General features: G+C 39.0%; 1 protein-coding gene across 1 annotated transcript in view; it reads right to left on the bottom strand.

Annotated features, from left to right (window-relative positions):
- LOC134677797 (IQ and AAA domain-containing protein 1-like) overlaps window positions 1-16,347 on the bottom strand; it is a 40,862-nt gene that overhangs the window by 4,359 nt on the left and 20,156 nt on the right. Inside the window, exons 14-18 of the mRNA XM_063536224.1 lie at window positions 7,765-7,874; window positions 6,303-6,466; window positions 5,318-5,466; window positions 1,448-1,547; window positions 400-523 (exon numbers count right to left, since the gene is read on the bottom strand). Coding sequence (XP_063392294.1) covers window positions 400-523; window positions 1,448-1,547; window positions 5,318-5,466; window positions 6,303-6,466; window positions 7,765-7,874 — 647 coding nt within the window. The remainder of the gene's footprint in view (window positions 1-399; window positions 524-1,447; window positions 1,548-5,317; window positions 5,467-6,302; window positions 6,467-7,764; window positions 7,875-16,347) is intronic.

The raw sequence follows: 16,347 nt of genomic DNA, 5'->3' as shown, positions 1-16,347 counted from the left end.
TATATAAAGTCTAAATACCTTTGCAGCCTGTGGTAGAGGAACAACTGTAGACTATTGTAGTCGGTACGCAGTACTAAGATCATTACATCGAAAATGGATACCATTGGACAATAAACCTTATTAACAATATATAAGGTATAAATACCTTTGCAGCCTGTGGTAGAGGAACAGCTGTAGACTATTGTAGTCGGTACGCGGTACTAGGATCATCTCGTCGAAAATGGATACCATTGGACAATAAACCTTATTAACAATATATAAGGTATAAATACCTTTGCAGCCTGTTGTAGAGGAACAGCTGTAGACTATTGTAGTCGGTACGCGGTACTAGGATCATTTCATCGAAAATGGATACCATTGGACAATAAACCTTATTAACAATACACAAGGTCTAAATACCTTTGCAGCCTGTGGTATAGGAACAACTGTAGACTATTGTAGTCGGTACGCGGTACTAGGATCATCTCGTCGAAAATGGATACCATAGGACCTGGCCGAAAGCCGTATGGGGTTGTGCAGGTCGCTGAAAATTATGTAAAAAATTTTTAGCTGAACCAATAATAACATTAATAACACAGATCTTAACCTCCAGCGCCTACGTCAAGCCTTGCCAAGCAAAATGAAATTTTATTTCGTCAACACAAAGTTCAAATTAGAATGGAACAGGAGACCTTTTTATAGGTCTCTGGGCGGGTAGAGGTTAATGTACAAAATTGATTGTCAAATATAGGTAATAAAACATTTATAACTTTCGCGTTTCGCGTGGGAAGCGCTGGTGGCCTAGCGGTAAGAGCGTGCGACTTTCAATCTGGAGGTCGCGGGTTCGAACCCTTATTTATATACGAAATATCATTTGATATTTACCAGTCGCTTTTCTGTGAAGGAAAACATCGTGAGAAAACCGGACTAATCCCAATAAAGCCTCGTTTACCCTCGGGGTTGGAAGGTCAGATGGCAGTATGTATTAGGTACAGTCGCCATCAGATATATCGGAGCGGCCAAGGTGTTCACAATATCTGAACACGCGTCGCGCACTCTAATGCCTTGACAATAGAGGCGTGTTCAGATATTTGTGAACACCTTGGCCGCTCCGATATATCTGATGGCGACTGTACATAGAGCTGTAATCAGATTTCAAAGTAAGTAGGTATAGTATGAACACAGAAGAAATAATAGTACTACCGTACAGAAAGGACACTTCCTACAAACCCGAAGTTTGACAGCGATTCAGGGTCGAATCATGCTATCCCTTTCTAATATATATCACTGTCCCTTTCGGCTATTTAGGGTTGTCAAAATTCAAGTGATTAATCTTATCTGTGGTCGTGCACGCATAAGGAAGTCAAGTAGTGCCAACCCTAATATGTAATTGCTCGGAGCAATGCTGAGCCGAACGGAGCCGAGTTCGACCGAAGTCAGGAGTGGCTCCCCACTGGTATGAACTTACCTATAAAAATGATTTTGTCCTCAGCAGCTATCCCTTTCACACACTTAGCTAGCACCGCCTTCACACGTGATGCCTTCAAGTATTTCTGATCTGGTGGAACCTGCAACCAGCAAACGTGAAGTTAAAATTGAAGAAATTGGGTATTTTACAATTTTTAGGGTTCCGGTTCTCAAACGGAAAAAACGGAACCCTTATAGGATCATTCGTGCGTCTGTCTGTCTATCCGACCATCCCCCCTCTGAAATTATCTCTGAAACTACTGGGCCTAAAACTTTGAAAAAAATACACAAAAAATAGTACTTTACCTATAGATGACACGAAAACCTATTAGAAATGTGCAGTCAAGCGTGAGTCGGACTTATGTACGGAGCCCTTGGAACGCGTGTCGCACTTGACCGGTTTTTTTAGGGTTCCGTACCCAAAGGGTAAAACGGGACCCTATTACTAAGACTTCGCTGTCCGTCCGTCCGTCCGTCCGTCCGTCTTTATTCTTTATTCTTTATTTATTCATAACAATAAAATTATTGTGTTGAACATAAGCTTAAAATTAAAAATTAACACTACATTAAATTAAATTACATTAAATTAAAGCTCAATTAAGTGATCCCAAGCTGGTGATATTATTGAAAGTATATATATTAAAATTCAAATTGTTTTAATTAAAATTGTATCAGGTCAAGGAATAAAATGTAAATAAAAATAAATATATTTATAATTTAAAATTACTAACTAAGATATGAGCAAATTAAATAATATCATCACTTTGGTATCGTCTTAGAAAATAAGTCACATTAAAACATAAAATCAATGAAAAATATGTATATCAGTATAACAAACTACTATTAACAGCTATCGGCTATAAAGTCAGTTATACAATAGTACGACTTTTTTAATAGATAATTTTTGAGTCTTGCATTGAAAATTTTACTGTTGCTAATTGTTTTAAACTCAGTTGGTAATTTATTGTAGAGAAAAACGGCCTGATAACTTGTGGCGTGCTTCATAACGTTAAGCCTCGGGACTACAGAATTTTTAATGTCTTTTCGCCTAGTAGACAGCCTGGTTTCCCTCTCGGTCGTGCTCTCATACTTGTGTAGGTGTTTTACTAAGTCCGTTAAAAGTACAAGAATGTAAAGACACGGTGCGGTAAGGATTCTGAGTTTGATGAAATGGTCTCTGCAAGAAGCCATTTGAGGTATGCGTACAATCGTTCTGATTGCCCTTTTTTGTAATATAAAGGCAGCATTTACATTATAGTTATAGCTGTTGCCCCATAATTTGATGCTATAACGAAGCTTTGCTTCTATAAGAGCGTGATATACCATTTTTAGTTGTGGGATATTTATAGAGTCTCGCAGACAGCGTAAGGCATAACAAGAGGAACTAATGGTATTGCTCAGTGCCTGTATTTCGTGCTTCCAGTTAAGTTGTGCGTCAATATAGACCCCCAACAATTTAACAACATCAGCTTGCATAATTTTGTTACCGTTTAAACTTATTTCCAAACTATCCGATTTTTTTGCTGTCGCTGAAAATAGTATGACACTGGTTTTGTTGCTGTTTAGTCTTAGATTATTTATTGCGAACCACTCATTAAAAGCTAATACTGCAGCATTCCCCCTTTCATTTAACTGCATCATATTTTCAGCAGTTATAATAGCATTAGTGTCATCTGCGAAAACAGCTAACTTGGTATGAGGTTGTGAATTTATTATGTATGGTATCAAATCGTTCATAAATAGTACAAAAAATAATGGGCCGAGTATTGAGCCTTGTGGAACTCCGCGTCTTATAGTAGCAGCCTTTGATTTGACCACTTTCTCAGTGTCTCCATCTATTGTTTTTAATTCAATGTACTGCTTCCTATTATTTAAATACGAATCTAATATATCAAGGACTTTTCCTCTAATACCATAGTGCTCAAGTTTTTTTAGCATTATTTCATGGTCTACAGTATCGAAGGCGGAACTGAGGTCAAGAAAGATGCCAGCTACTTTCATCCTGTCATTCAGACCTGTTACCACGTCCTGAACCAAGGCGCCTATGGCCTCTCCAGTACCTACTCCTTTCTGGTATCCAAACTGTCTATCGCTTAGGACATTATGAACAATCAAATGTCTTTGCAACCTTACCTTTAATAACTTTTCAAATATTTTAGACAGCGTAGGTAATAAGGATATCGGTCTATAGTTTTTGGGGTCGCTACTGATGCCTTTTTTGTATATCGGCAGTACTTTCGCAACTTTTAATTGATCAGGGAAGACACCTAATTGGAAGCAGTTGTTATAAAAGAGCGCCAGTGGTTCCGATAACAAATCAATGTTATCTTTAAGTACGCCTATGGGTATCTCGTCGTGTCCCGTTGAAAGTTTCTGTTCCATTTTTTTTACGATCCCAAAAATCTCTTTTGGGGTTACACTCTCACAACTTATGGACTGCTTCACCCTTATTGAATTCTGCCTCAGGATATGCATAGCAGATGTAATATCAGCGGTTGAAATGCCTTTACTATGATCAAATACACTTGAGAATATTTCGGCTTGTTCTTGAGCATCTTCAACAATCTTGTCTGTTTTGAGGATTAATTTGGCATTTGACTTAGCCGTTGTCCTGTTGCTTTGTCTGTTTACAATTTTCCATAATTGTTTAGTTGAGTTGTTAGCCTTGCTTATTTCCAAACTTATGGCTTTTTTCTTAGCGTATCTTACTACTCTATTATAAATAGTTAGATATCTTTTACGATATGCATCAATTGAATCATTGGTATTGTCTTTATCTACGCTATTTAAAAAGCGTTTCATTTTACTCGAGATTTTGATGCCTGTGGAGATCCATGGTATACTAGGTTTATTTCTAACCATTTTCGTTCTCTTTTTCTTGAAGCATGAGTCAAATAGGCCACTAAATTCACTCAGAAAGTTATTAACACCAATATTATTCCAATTCTGCTGTGATATCCCTTGTCTAAAGGCAAAATTGTTATTCATGTTCAGTACGCGGCGTTCGGTATAAATTACCGGGTCGTCTCTCTTGCCACCAGAACAATCTAATACCATTTCACAGCACAAACCTGCGTGTCCGTCAGCCAAACCATTATGATCGATCCAAGTGTTTTCTATCTTGTCTTGAGGTATATTGGTCAAAATATTGTCAATGCAAGACTCGGACTGATTTCTTTTAAAGGTAACATCTTTAATGAGAGGAATAAAATTGTAACATTTAAGCAAAGACTGAAATTCAATAGATTTTTTATCATTTTTATGAAGATCAATGTTAAAATCCCCACAAATAATACAACTCTTACCAATAGAGAAATCAAGTAACCGTTCTAATCTTTCAAGGAAATTGGCTATATTGTTATCGCTAGGACTCCTATAACAGCTAATTATAAGAACATTAGTCTCACAGTCTTTAACACCACACACTTCAAAACTTCCTGTCTCATATAGTGACTTGCAGAAGGACAATTCTTCTGATTTTCTGCTCGAACGTACTAGGATGAGGCTGCCACCTCTTTTTTTGTTTGTTCTAACATTATGAGCAGCCATATTATACAATGACTGTCTGTCTGTCACCAGGCTGTATCTTACGAACCGTGATAGCTAGACAGTTGAAATTTTCACAGATCATGTATTTCTGTTGCCGCTATAACAACAAATACTAAAAACAGAATAAAATAAAGATTTAAATGGGGCTCCCATACAACAAATGTGATTTTTGACCAAAGTTAAGCAACGTCGGGCGTGGTCAGTACTTGGATGGGTGACCGTTTTCTTTTTTTGTTTTTTTTTTTTTGCATTAAGGTACGGAACCCTTCGTGCGCGAGTCCGACTCGCACTTGCCCGGGTTTTTTTTATAGATTACCTTGGCGGGTTTGACAAACACCCTCTCGACGTTTCTCATGTAGACCACGCAGGGCTGAAACACCCGAGCGGCCAGGAATACGTCTTGGACCGTCTTTGCTGGCCGCGCCACCACGGCGCTGACCATTTCTGGCGATATGTCTATTTTCACTGCATCTAGCGGACAGCAATTGAAATTATTATGTTTAAATTTAATCATAAACATTATAGAGTTAGACCAAGAAAAGTATGCAGCGATTTTGATAGCCCACGCCACGCAGTGGAAGTGTTATTTTTACGTCATAATTTGATATACCTAAGTTTGACGTTTAAAATGACACTTGCACTGCGTGGGCTATCCAAATCGCTGCAGACTTTTCTTGGTCTAACAATAGGGTAATTCGCCAATAACTGGATGGTTGTAGTAACTGGCCGCCCTAAACTAAAAATGAATTTTATTCACCTATAAACAATTCAGGAATAAGATTTCAATAACTGGCCAGCCTTCAATAACTAGCCGCCTTATCGACGCTCCAATAGCGTGACCGCCATAAGGTACTTTTTGCCTTGAAACGTCACATATACACCGTGTTTTTTTTTATTTCAGTTAATTTCAGGGGTGCATTCCTGAGCTTAAATCAAGTAACTTTCTTAAAGACACCGATATTCCAATTAACTCCATTTCGGAGGTAATCAATAACTTATTTTTTTCCTATAAGGCCTCTACAAGCGTGTACACTTGCCTTAGGGCCGGTTTACATATTGATTAGTGTTTAGAATGAGTTCATGCATTTGCTACTAAACTTAAGTACAATCTCGGTCGATCGATGTTCGAAATGACATTGATATGTCACAGATTTCAATTGTTTGGTTGAGTTAAATAGAATGCCCGTGTTTTAACTTACTTTTTAAACTTAATATTTTTTTTTTTAAAAGCGAAGTTTTTTTTTTAATAACTATGCCATTTAGTTCTCTTTAACGGAATTCAATAAAAACACGGTGTATGTACTTACTCATCTCCCCCGCGACACAGTCCACGAGAAAGCTCTTCCCGTTGCGCGGCGGGCCGAGCAGCAGCACGGCGCGGTTGCGCGCGGCCCCGGGTTCGAACCCGACCCCGAACACGCACGACAACACGAGGCGTCGGCGCACGTCGCCGTAGCCCGGCGGAGGGAAGCTGTCGTAATAAATAATAATACGTGTCGGAGCGTAATGTAGGTATAGGTAATCAGCAATGGCTAGATGTACTAGGTAGTACAGTCGCCATCAGATATATCGGAGCGGCCGAGGTGCTCAAAATATCTGTGTTCAGATAATTGTGAGTGCCTTGGCTGCTCCGATATATCTGATGGCGACTGTACATCCGTAAGGCGTAGATATTTAACGCGAGAACAAGTACGCGAGGCGTAATTAATGCAGTCTCTTTATTGCTACTGTCCGACCAGAATGATGGCTCCTCTAAGACGCTAGATGTGGGGGGGCATCTAGCGTCTTTCGAGCGTCGGCGTCTGGTCAGCGCTATGGAAAATGAAGTCGCTGCGCAGTTGCGTCGACGTTGCGTCGAGCGCGGAGATAGAATTGTAGACGCCGACGCTCGAAAGACGCTAGATGTGGGGGGGGCCTAAGACACGACGGGCCAGCGCCGGCCACTCCAAGGGACGCAGCCATGCAGTAGAATGAGATAGCAATATCACTTCCTCCCTCTAACGCATAAGTACGTCCCTTGGAGTGGCCGGCGTTGGCCCATCGTGTAGAGGAGCCATGAGGTTCAATCCCAGAGTGACGCCAGCCTGCAGCCTGGCCTTCCCACTCACGTTACATGCGCTGTCCTTCCCTGGGGCTCAAACTATCTCTATACCAAATTTTAACTAAATCGGTTCAGCGGCTTAAAGGGTGAAGAAGTAAAAAACAGACAGACACACTTTCGCATTTATAAATTATAATATTAGTATGGAATAGTTAGGATTAGTAAAGCGTCATTCTATGGAACTTGCTATGTAAACAAACCGCCATATTGAAATTGTCTCCGAATTATGAATTTACTAGTGTCCTTTGTTTACATAGTTTGCAAGTTCCATAGAATGACACTTTATGGATTTATATTTATAATAAAGAAGGATTAAGCGCTGGTGGCCTGGCGGTAAGAGCGTGCGACTTGCAATCCGGAGGTCGCGGGTTCAAACCCCGGCTCGTACCAATGAGTTTTTCGGAACTTATGTACGAATAAAATATCATTTGATATTTACCAGTCGCTTTTCGGTGAAGGAAAACATCGTGAGGAAACCGGACTAATCCCAATAAGGCCTAGTTTACCCTCTGGGTTGGAAGGTCAGATGGCAGTCGCTTTCGTAAAAACTAGTGCCTACGTCAAATCATGGGATTAGTTGTCAAGCGGACCCCAGGCTTCTATGTGAGCCGTGGGAAAATGCCGGGACAACGCGAGGAAGAAGAAGATTTATAATAAAGAAGGATTACCTTGAATTCGGATCCGCAATGTTGCATTCGTAGGCTACGTAGTTAGAGTCGCCTATGATGTCGCCGATCTTCCCGGACGGTTTCGAAATTAGCCCGAGGTCGAACAGGTACTATTAAGCAGAAAATCAGGATCATTAAAGATGAAAGGGGATGACCGCCAAGTCGCCGTGTGCCTGCTACACTGCCACATCTCAAAAAACCTTTTTTTCGAGAAATCGCGTCTCAAAGTTGTGAGAGTATAGTTCAGGGTGTTTAATAGGATCTTACTCCTTTAGTTTTAAGTCTATGAATTTAAAATTTAGCTTTTTTTACTCGGAATGATATAACCCTCCTTATGACCACGCCACTTTTTAAAAGAAATGTATATTTTTTAAGATACAAGGCCCGAAAGACAGGTATTTAGTGTTGTGGCCGTATTGCAGAAACGTTTTTTTAAGATTTTGAGATGCGGCCAAATTTAAACACATAATTATTGGATAAAGGTTACCATGTAAATATAAATAAAAACACCAAAATAGTTAAAATCCCTTTATTTTTACCCGACTACGGCAATGCAAAAGGAGGGTTATGATTTTGACCGGTATGTATGTGGGTATGTATGTATGTATGTATGTTCATTTGTTCCCTCATAACTTCTAAAGTACACATTATAATTTGACAAACGATATGTCATTCGAATTATCTTAATCGTCCGCTGGTTATAGGCTATATGAAGTCACAAAAAAATGAACAAGGCGCCCCTCTAGAGGTCATAAAGTCACGAACGAAAAAAATAAAAATAAGTAATGATTACGTGATGTATATCATTTGAAAGAGCTCAATTAGCACATTTCGAATATATAAATATTGTTAGCTTTTGCACCCGGCTTTGCTTGCATGCACCCGATGAAACATTAATTTATCGGGTAGGTGATTCGAACTACGAATCTACAAGCGCTCTGGATTCTATCCGCGTATTACCCGACTACGGCGATACAAGAAGGTATTTGCAAAATAAATTTGTTTGGCCGCTATAAACATAGTGTTTTTTTAATGACCTGCAATATTTTATAACGTGAATAGGTATAAAAGTCCAGATCAGCCAAAATGTATGAAACAGCCGTACAAGAGACGTACGAAGCTCGCTGTACGCGTTCCAAAGCCGGGCGCCTTCGGCGCCCTCATACTAGAAGAGTCGGGCGTAGCCCGACGTACGTGGCGCGCTGCAAGCGGTCCAAAGCCAGGCGACTTCGACTTTCTCATACTAAAAGTGTCGACATACGTGACACGCTGGACGCTTACCAAATCCGGGCAAATGCATGAAACAGCCGTACAGAGACGTACGGGCACGCTCTACGCGTTCCAAAGCCGGGCGCCTTTGGCGCCCTCATACTAAAAGAGTCAGGCGTAGCTCGACGTACAAGACACGCTCTACGCGTTCCAAAGACTGAGCTGTTGTATCCCAGTTTGGGGGGGCAGCATTAAAACTAAATTCATAGAAGTCGAAAGAGCACAAAGATGTCTCATTAAAGTCATGCTTTCGAAGCCGTACAGGCATCCTACTGCTGAATTATACAAAGAATGCGGTCTTCTCTCAATGCGCAAACTGTATATAGTTAGCGCTATTGTAAAAGTGCACAAGACTCTGAATTATAACCCTACCACTGCGGGACGTCGGAGACGAAACAATGTGGCCCCTAGACCTCTAACTAAATCTAAATTTGCTCAGAGACAATTCGCTGCACAATCTGCCTATTTATACAATACTATCAATAAACTCATTAATATATATCCGCTACAACTATTTGATTGCAAAACTGCAACCATAGACTGGTTAAAAACACAAACATATGCAAATACTGAGGCGCTACTTACCTGCATCACATAGTCTGGCCACAACTGATTAATAACATGACACACACACACACACACACACACACACACACACACACTTGCGTGCACCACTCAGGCTCTAAATATAAAATTAGGAATTCTTAGTGTTAGTAATTAATAAGTATTAGTTATAAATTGTAATTATCCTGCTAGTACTACTTTTTAGTATAAAAGAAGTATTTAGTTTTAGTGTTAGTTTTAAGTCCTAAGTATTAGATTTATATACCTACACAAACATATTGAATATAATTCGCGTTAGACCCGTCTATAATGTGAGTTAATATGTATTTAAAACGCGAAAGTTTAAAATATTATATATTGGTTTAAACCCTGCATTTGTGGAAGAGCGGGGTTTTCTGTCACAAGCATATCTGTTGCTTAAAAGAAGATCCCAACCTATATTGTAGCAATACTTATACAAAACCAATAAATATTTTTTCATTTTCATTTTTTCAAAGACGGGCGCCTCCGGCGCCCTCATATTAATAGTCGGGCGTAGCCCGACGTAGGAGGCGCACTCTACACGTTCCAAAGCTGGGCGCCGAAAGCGCCTCCATGCCAAAGGATGGCGCAGCCCGATATATGTGGCGCTCTGCGTGCATTTCTGTACTGGAGATGCCCTCGTAAAAGTAATATAAAGTGGCTTCGAATAGTTAGTAACGAAGTCATGACCCCAAAATTAATTAAATAAAAAATTTGTTCAAAAACTAAAACCCGACTACTGCAAATCGCGCTCTAAAAGTATGAAACAAGATAGAATTCTTATCTGAAGTTATCAAACAGGAAATATTATAAATTAGGGATGTACCGACTAGTCGCCGACTAGTCGGGAAAGCCGACTATCCGGCCACATTTGTAGTCGGCGATTAGTCGGCGACTAGTCGGCAAAAATGGCCGATTAGTCGGCACTTTATTAATGAAATAATACCATATGTTTTATGTTTATTTTACTAAAATACCTTATCAGGATGCATACGAAAACTTTTGTTCATATAAATAATTGACCGTTTGATCGTTATCGTATGTCGGTAGGCTGGTGTTTTCCTCTTCAGGTCGATCTCAACTGATTCTCGTGTAATTTCATGTGCAAGTTCGACAGTTAATTATTTTGATTGTTATTTAGTTTTTTTTTAATGGTAGAACCATGAGGAACTGTTATTGCAAAATTTAGAGACAGACAGGGCTCGTGAGGGCTAGACGTTGCTCGTGAAGACGCTGACCACAGGGAATAGGTTCTTAACTGGCGACTTCATACGGAAATAGAGCCTTGGAAATACCTCCTACAAGCTGTACTGACGGTCTGCTCAGGATCGTAGAATAAAAGAACTAAAGACTGAAATTGAACGAGGATTCTTGTGATAGGTCTTTGAACCTGTAGAGAACACCTTTTAGCTAAGCTAATATGATGAATAGCTCAACAAAAGGAGCAAAACTATTGTTTTTCACCTGAACTTATACGAAACTAATGATCTGGCCGACTAGCCGACTAGTCGGCCGACTAATCGGCCATTCGAGCGCCGATTAGTCGGCTAGTCGGCTAGTCGGCCAAATCAATAGTCGGTACATCACTATTATAAATGTTATAATTTTTTTAATAAAAAAATACAACGTAATATAATTTACTACATTATTTATATTTTTACAGAGATTCAGAGGATAGCTGTGGTCGTATGCCACTTTATCTTAAAGTTTATAATCGTGGCATACGACCATGCACGGCGATCCTTTGAATATCTCTGTAAATATATCAAAAATGTAGTAAATTTTATTACGCTAATTATTATTTTCTAGGACGCAACTCAAAAGCTTAATTGAAAACGTGTGCTATATAGCCACAACTCAAAAGTGGCTGTATTGCAGCTGACAATTTATGGGCAAATCCATAAGGCCACTTGTGAGAAAAAGGCTCTTATGGCTCTCGAAATAAGGTCGTAAATTGAACAATTTTGAATACGAATCTGCAATAATCCAGAAAATCAAAAATTTTGAATTGTGGCCGTATAGCAGGCACACGGCGAAGTGGTAAAATGTCCCCCCCTCCCCTGTAACTTCTAAAATAAGTATGTAATGTATGTAAGTATGAGTATGATAAAACTAAATAAAATAATATATATGATGTCCTATGCAAACATTGCAAACTTCCACCGAAAATTGGTTTGAACGAGATCTAGTTCTAGTAAGTAGTTTTTTTAGGGTTCAAAAAGAAAAAACGGAACCCTTATAGGATCAGTCGTGCGTCTGTCTGTCTGTCTGTCCGTCTGTCACAGCCTATTTTCTCCGAAACTACTGGACCAATTAAGTTGAAATTTGGTACACATATTTAAGTTTGTGACCCAAAGCCGGACTTCTAAAATTTTGAAAAAATACATAAAATAGGTCTTTACCTATAGATGACAGGAAAACCTATTAGAAATATGAGTATGTATTCAAGAGTGAGTGCGTGAGTCGGACTAATTAGGTACATACTTAGTTTTTGATCCGACCCCTACGGGTTTTTTAAAGGCAATTCACTCGCGACATATAAAAAATACATTGTTAAAAATTTAGTAATGTACGGAACCCTTGGAACGCGATGAGTCCGACTCCCACTTGTTTTAATACGTCATAAATCGTAAACCGCAATTTTATTATGTTACTTGCTGCTACGGAACCCTTCATGGGCGAGTCCGACTCGCACTTGGCCGCTTTTTTTCTCTTTTGTCTGTTACCTATTTTTTATAAACTAATACTGAGCAAATTTACTATGGGACCAATCCCGAAATCGCGAAAATTTGGCAGTTTCATATATCACTGGTTCATTTTCTATGGGAGGGTAATTTTTTTTCTCGCGATTTCGGGGTTAGTCTCCAAGTAAAAGTTACTCAATATAATCCCAAAACCTCTCTGGCAACGGAAATGCAGTTATTTTTTAGCCACCCTGTATGTTTGCAATACATAAGAATAGGTAGGTACATTATCATAATTTTGCTGCCAAATGTCATTATTTTTTATTATAATCTCATCCGAGCTGGCCAAATTACCTACTAATCGTTTTAGATATACGATAAACACGATCAAAAATATATCCTACATGAGTAACAAACAATGAATATAATTACGACATTCAGGGCCCGATTCGGATTTTAAAATAGACATCTATTAGACATCACCAAGATACGATAACGATATGTTTAAGATCTAACCTGTCAAATTTGACATTTGCGCGATTCTGGAGATACTCTTGAACGATTTCCACAGGATATGACTTAGAGATCCAATTCACATCTAATTGATATCTTACTCTATCTAACGTAAAAGTGACATTGGTTGCCCGAATTGCGCTGCAAAAGAGAACTAGTTGATATCTAGTTAAACTATAACGTATCTAGAATGGATCTAGTGTCTCTTGTGAATATCTTGAAGTTCGAATACGGCAGTCATTCGTTGATAATATAGGAAAATGATCGTTTAGGAAAAAATAAGTGGCACGAGCATAATACAAGTAAAACTCACCATGAAATTACGCACACTTTTGGCAATAACCATATATTTCGAACTCGTATACGCGTCAGAGAAATACGTAGCGACATGGAATTCTCTAGAGAATTGCGAGCACCCACCCTTACCTTACAAGAAGGATAATCCATTGAAAGTTCACGTCGAAATATATAATAACAGCCAAGGAATAAGTTATCTACAAGGCAGTGCAGAATTGACTGAGAATATCAAAGAAGATAAGAACTACGCGATGATGTCCGTCGGCTTCGAAACACAAAATGGCGTCAAACCGATGTTTGAATTGGATAAAATTAAGTGTGAAAGTTTTGTAGCGAAAGCGCTTTTCAATGCATTAGGTATTCCTTTTACTAAGAAGTGTATGTTGAAGAAGGGGATATATGATATTAATAAGGTAGATATTAATAAGTTAGACCATGTGATCCACGGCAATAGTGCGAGGAAATATGGTGTGTATGTGGCTACTCTTGCGTTCAATACGGAGACGTACACTATGGCTTGTTGGAAAGCAAGGATTAATGTCCAACCGGCTAGGAAGAGAATATAAAGATTTTGTTGAGTTGTCCATAAATATTTACAGACACCGATTTGACGAGTGCAACTTGGTATGGCGTTTAAAAAGTGCTAAACTTACTATAAGTCGATGTCAATAAAATTATGAAGTCAGATAGCATTACGGATAGCACCGTTATGTAATTCTTAAATATATTACTTAAAAATAAAATTATTTGAATTATTCGATGTAATTTTAATTATTGTAAGAATGAATTGAGCCAATCTATCTACAGTTGTAATAAGAATAGGTAACTCAAAGAGATTTTCAAATACATAGGTCATAAAAGAACGAACTTCTTCGTCTTGTCATTCATTCATAAACATTCATTCATTCATTCATTTGTCCTAAGCCTTATCCGATTATCTGGGGTCGGCCAGCAATGCACCGAGGAGAAGTTTCTTAAGTTGCGAAACTTCTATGAACAATATTCTCTGGGACTTAAATTTAATAAACAATCTAATCGTGTCAAGACCGACGTAGACACATGCCATTTTAAATAGTTCGCCTGCCTGCTTTACTGTTATGTGGCGTGTAATATCATATATTACACAAAACGTTAAAGTTCTCATGGGAACATTCTCACAGAGAACTTTCTAAGTTTCTTTCATGTAATTGCTCTGAAATTTCCGAGAACATTTCTGCTATTTCTGCAATTTGTACATTGCTAGGGTTGGCTCTCCTTGTCTACCTTTCCCACTGTTCCACGTTTTGGGCTACGGTGTTATCTACCATCTCTTTTAGGTCCTTCTGGACCGTCGCCAACCAGGCGGCGGGCCGTCTTCCAACGCCTCGCTATGCTCTGGATATTCCAGCCTTTTCTTCCAGCATTCCTGGTCCAGCAGTATGACACCCGCTGACCAGCGTAACATGCGCATTTTTGTCGTGTGTAACTTAGACATCTGCATGCTGTTTTTTGGATATGAGAATATAAGGGTCAAACAGATTACTGTGTTATGTCTCTCCTGTAGACATACACAAGAGTTAAGGGCTGTAAAGGTTAATTTTCTTATTTAACTCTTATCCGCGTGAAAAGGTCCTCCTTTTATTTAGAGAACTATGATAAAATCTTTACTTACATGCCCACAAGCTGTTAACTATTGCCCACAGGAGAGAAAAATGTACAGTTGGCGCGAACACAATAGTTTTCTCTCCTGTGGGCAATAGTTAACAGCTTGTATTCTCTAAAGAAGAACTCTCTAAATAAAAGGAGGACCCTTTCACGTGGATAAGGGTTAAATAAGAAAATTAACCTTTACAGCCCTTAACTCTTGTGTATGTCTACAGGAGAGACATAACACAGTAATCTGTTTGACCCATAACTTTTTTAGTAGCCTAATTTAGTGTCCCACAGCTGGGCAAAAGCCTCCCCTCCTTTCCCCCACCCATCCTTGTCGTTTGTATTTTACCGCTAATATGCCATTTCCTTTTCGGTCTGCACCCCAGCCTGCAACATCAATGGTGTTCCGTGGGTCCCACTCGGTAACCATTTTAACCCTTTCTGGGTGCAAGCGGCAGACATGTCCCGCCCAGTCCCACTTAAGCTTAGAGAACTCACACTCTTAATTAGTCATCTTCATCATTAACTTAAGAGTTATTCTCTAGCCGGTGGAGTATCTTCCAGCTTTCCCTATCTTGCGCCGGTTCTTTGACTTTTTGATACGTCACGACCGTTACTTTTTCTTTCACTTGCTCCAAAAAGCTGCGTCTGGGTTTTCCTCTTCCCCGCTTGCGTGCTATCCGCCCCTCCAGGATAGTTTTAAAGAAGTAGTCGTGTCGTATTAAGTGTCCAATCATATTTCCGCGTCTATTTGCGATGGTGTTCAGGATAGCTCTCCTTTCATTCACTCTTCTTAGCAACTCCTCATTCGAGAGCCCAACTAATGCCTTCTAATACGAGCCCCGATGCAAATTATTTCGTCTAGTTCCACGAAAAAATTTTGTTTATTTTAATAAATTTTACACATAAACATAAAATGACCCAGTAATGGGAACCATAATAGTAATGTTTAATGTAGTTTATTTTGATCGTATAATAAAATTGCATGAGACTTTTACTGCCGAAAAAACGTACTTTTCAAAAACGTTGTCCAAATCATATTGTCCTCTTCTACAGCACTGCTGCATGCATGGGCTCGAAACAAAATTGTCAGTACATTGGCAGAGCCCTGTTGCTTTCTTTAGTAATAGCCCTTTTCACATATGTTGTAATCCTACCCGTCAATAAAAAATTAAAAAATCGTTATTTTTTTTTCTTTCAGTACAAACAGTATTTCTTGTATTTGGATTTAGTTATTGCAGAGTATTACCATATAAAATTAAATTACATTAGTATTTTAAGCATTAAATATTAGTATTTTTTAAACTAAAACATTATTTTTCAACAAACGCGAGAACCTCAAAAAATGGTCTCACTAGACGAAAACATGTGCATCGGGGCTCGTAATTTGGAATGTTATCATTTATTACATTTGTTATGATTTATAAACTGCTTGCTATCAATCTCGGTAACATACGTAAGTACATATTTATTTTTTCTTAGCCTGTTGTAGTATCCCACTGCTGGGCAAAGGCCTCTCCCCCTGATTTCCACAACTCCCGTTGTAGTGCCTTCTTGTACGTACATATATTCACGCATATTTCCCGGAGGGGTAGGCAGAGAC

Source organism: Cydia fagiglandana, chromosome 27 (genome assembly GCF_963556715.1).
Source record: "Cydia fagiglandana chromosome 27, ilCydFagi1.1, whole genome shotgun sequence".
Classification (NCBI taxonomy): domain Eukaryota; kingdom Metazoa; phylum Arthropoda; class Insecta; order Lepidoptera; family Tortricidae; genus Cydia; species Cydia fagiglandana.
Note: the sequence above shows the minus strand (reverse complement) of the source record. Positions and strands in the feature narration are given on the sequence as shown.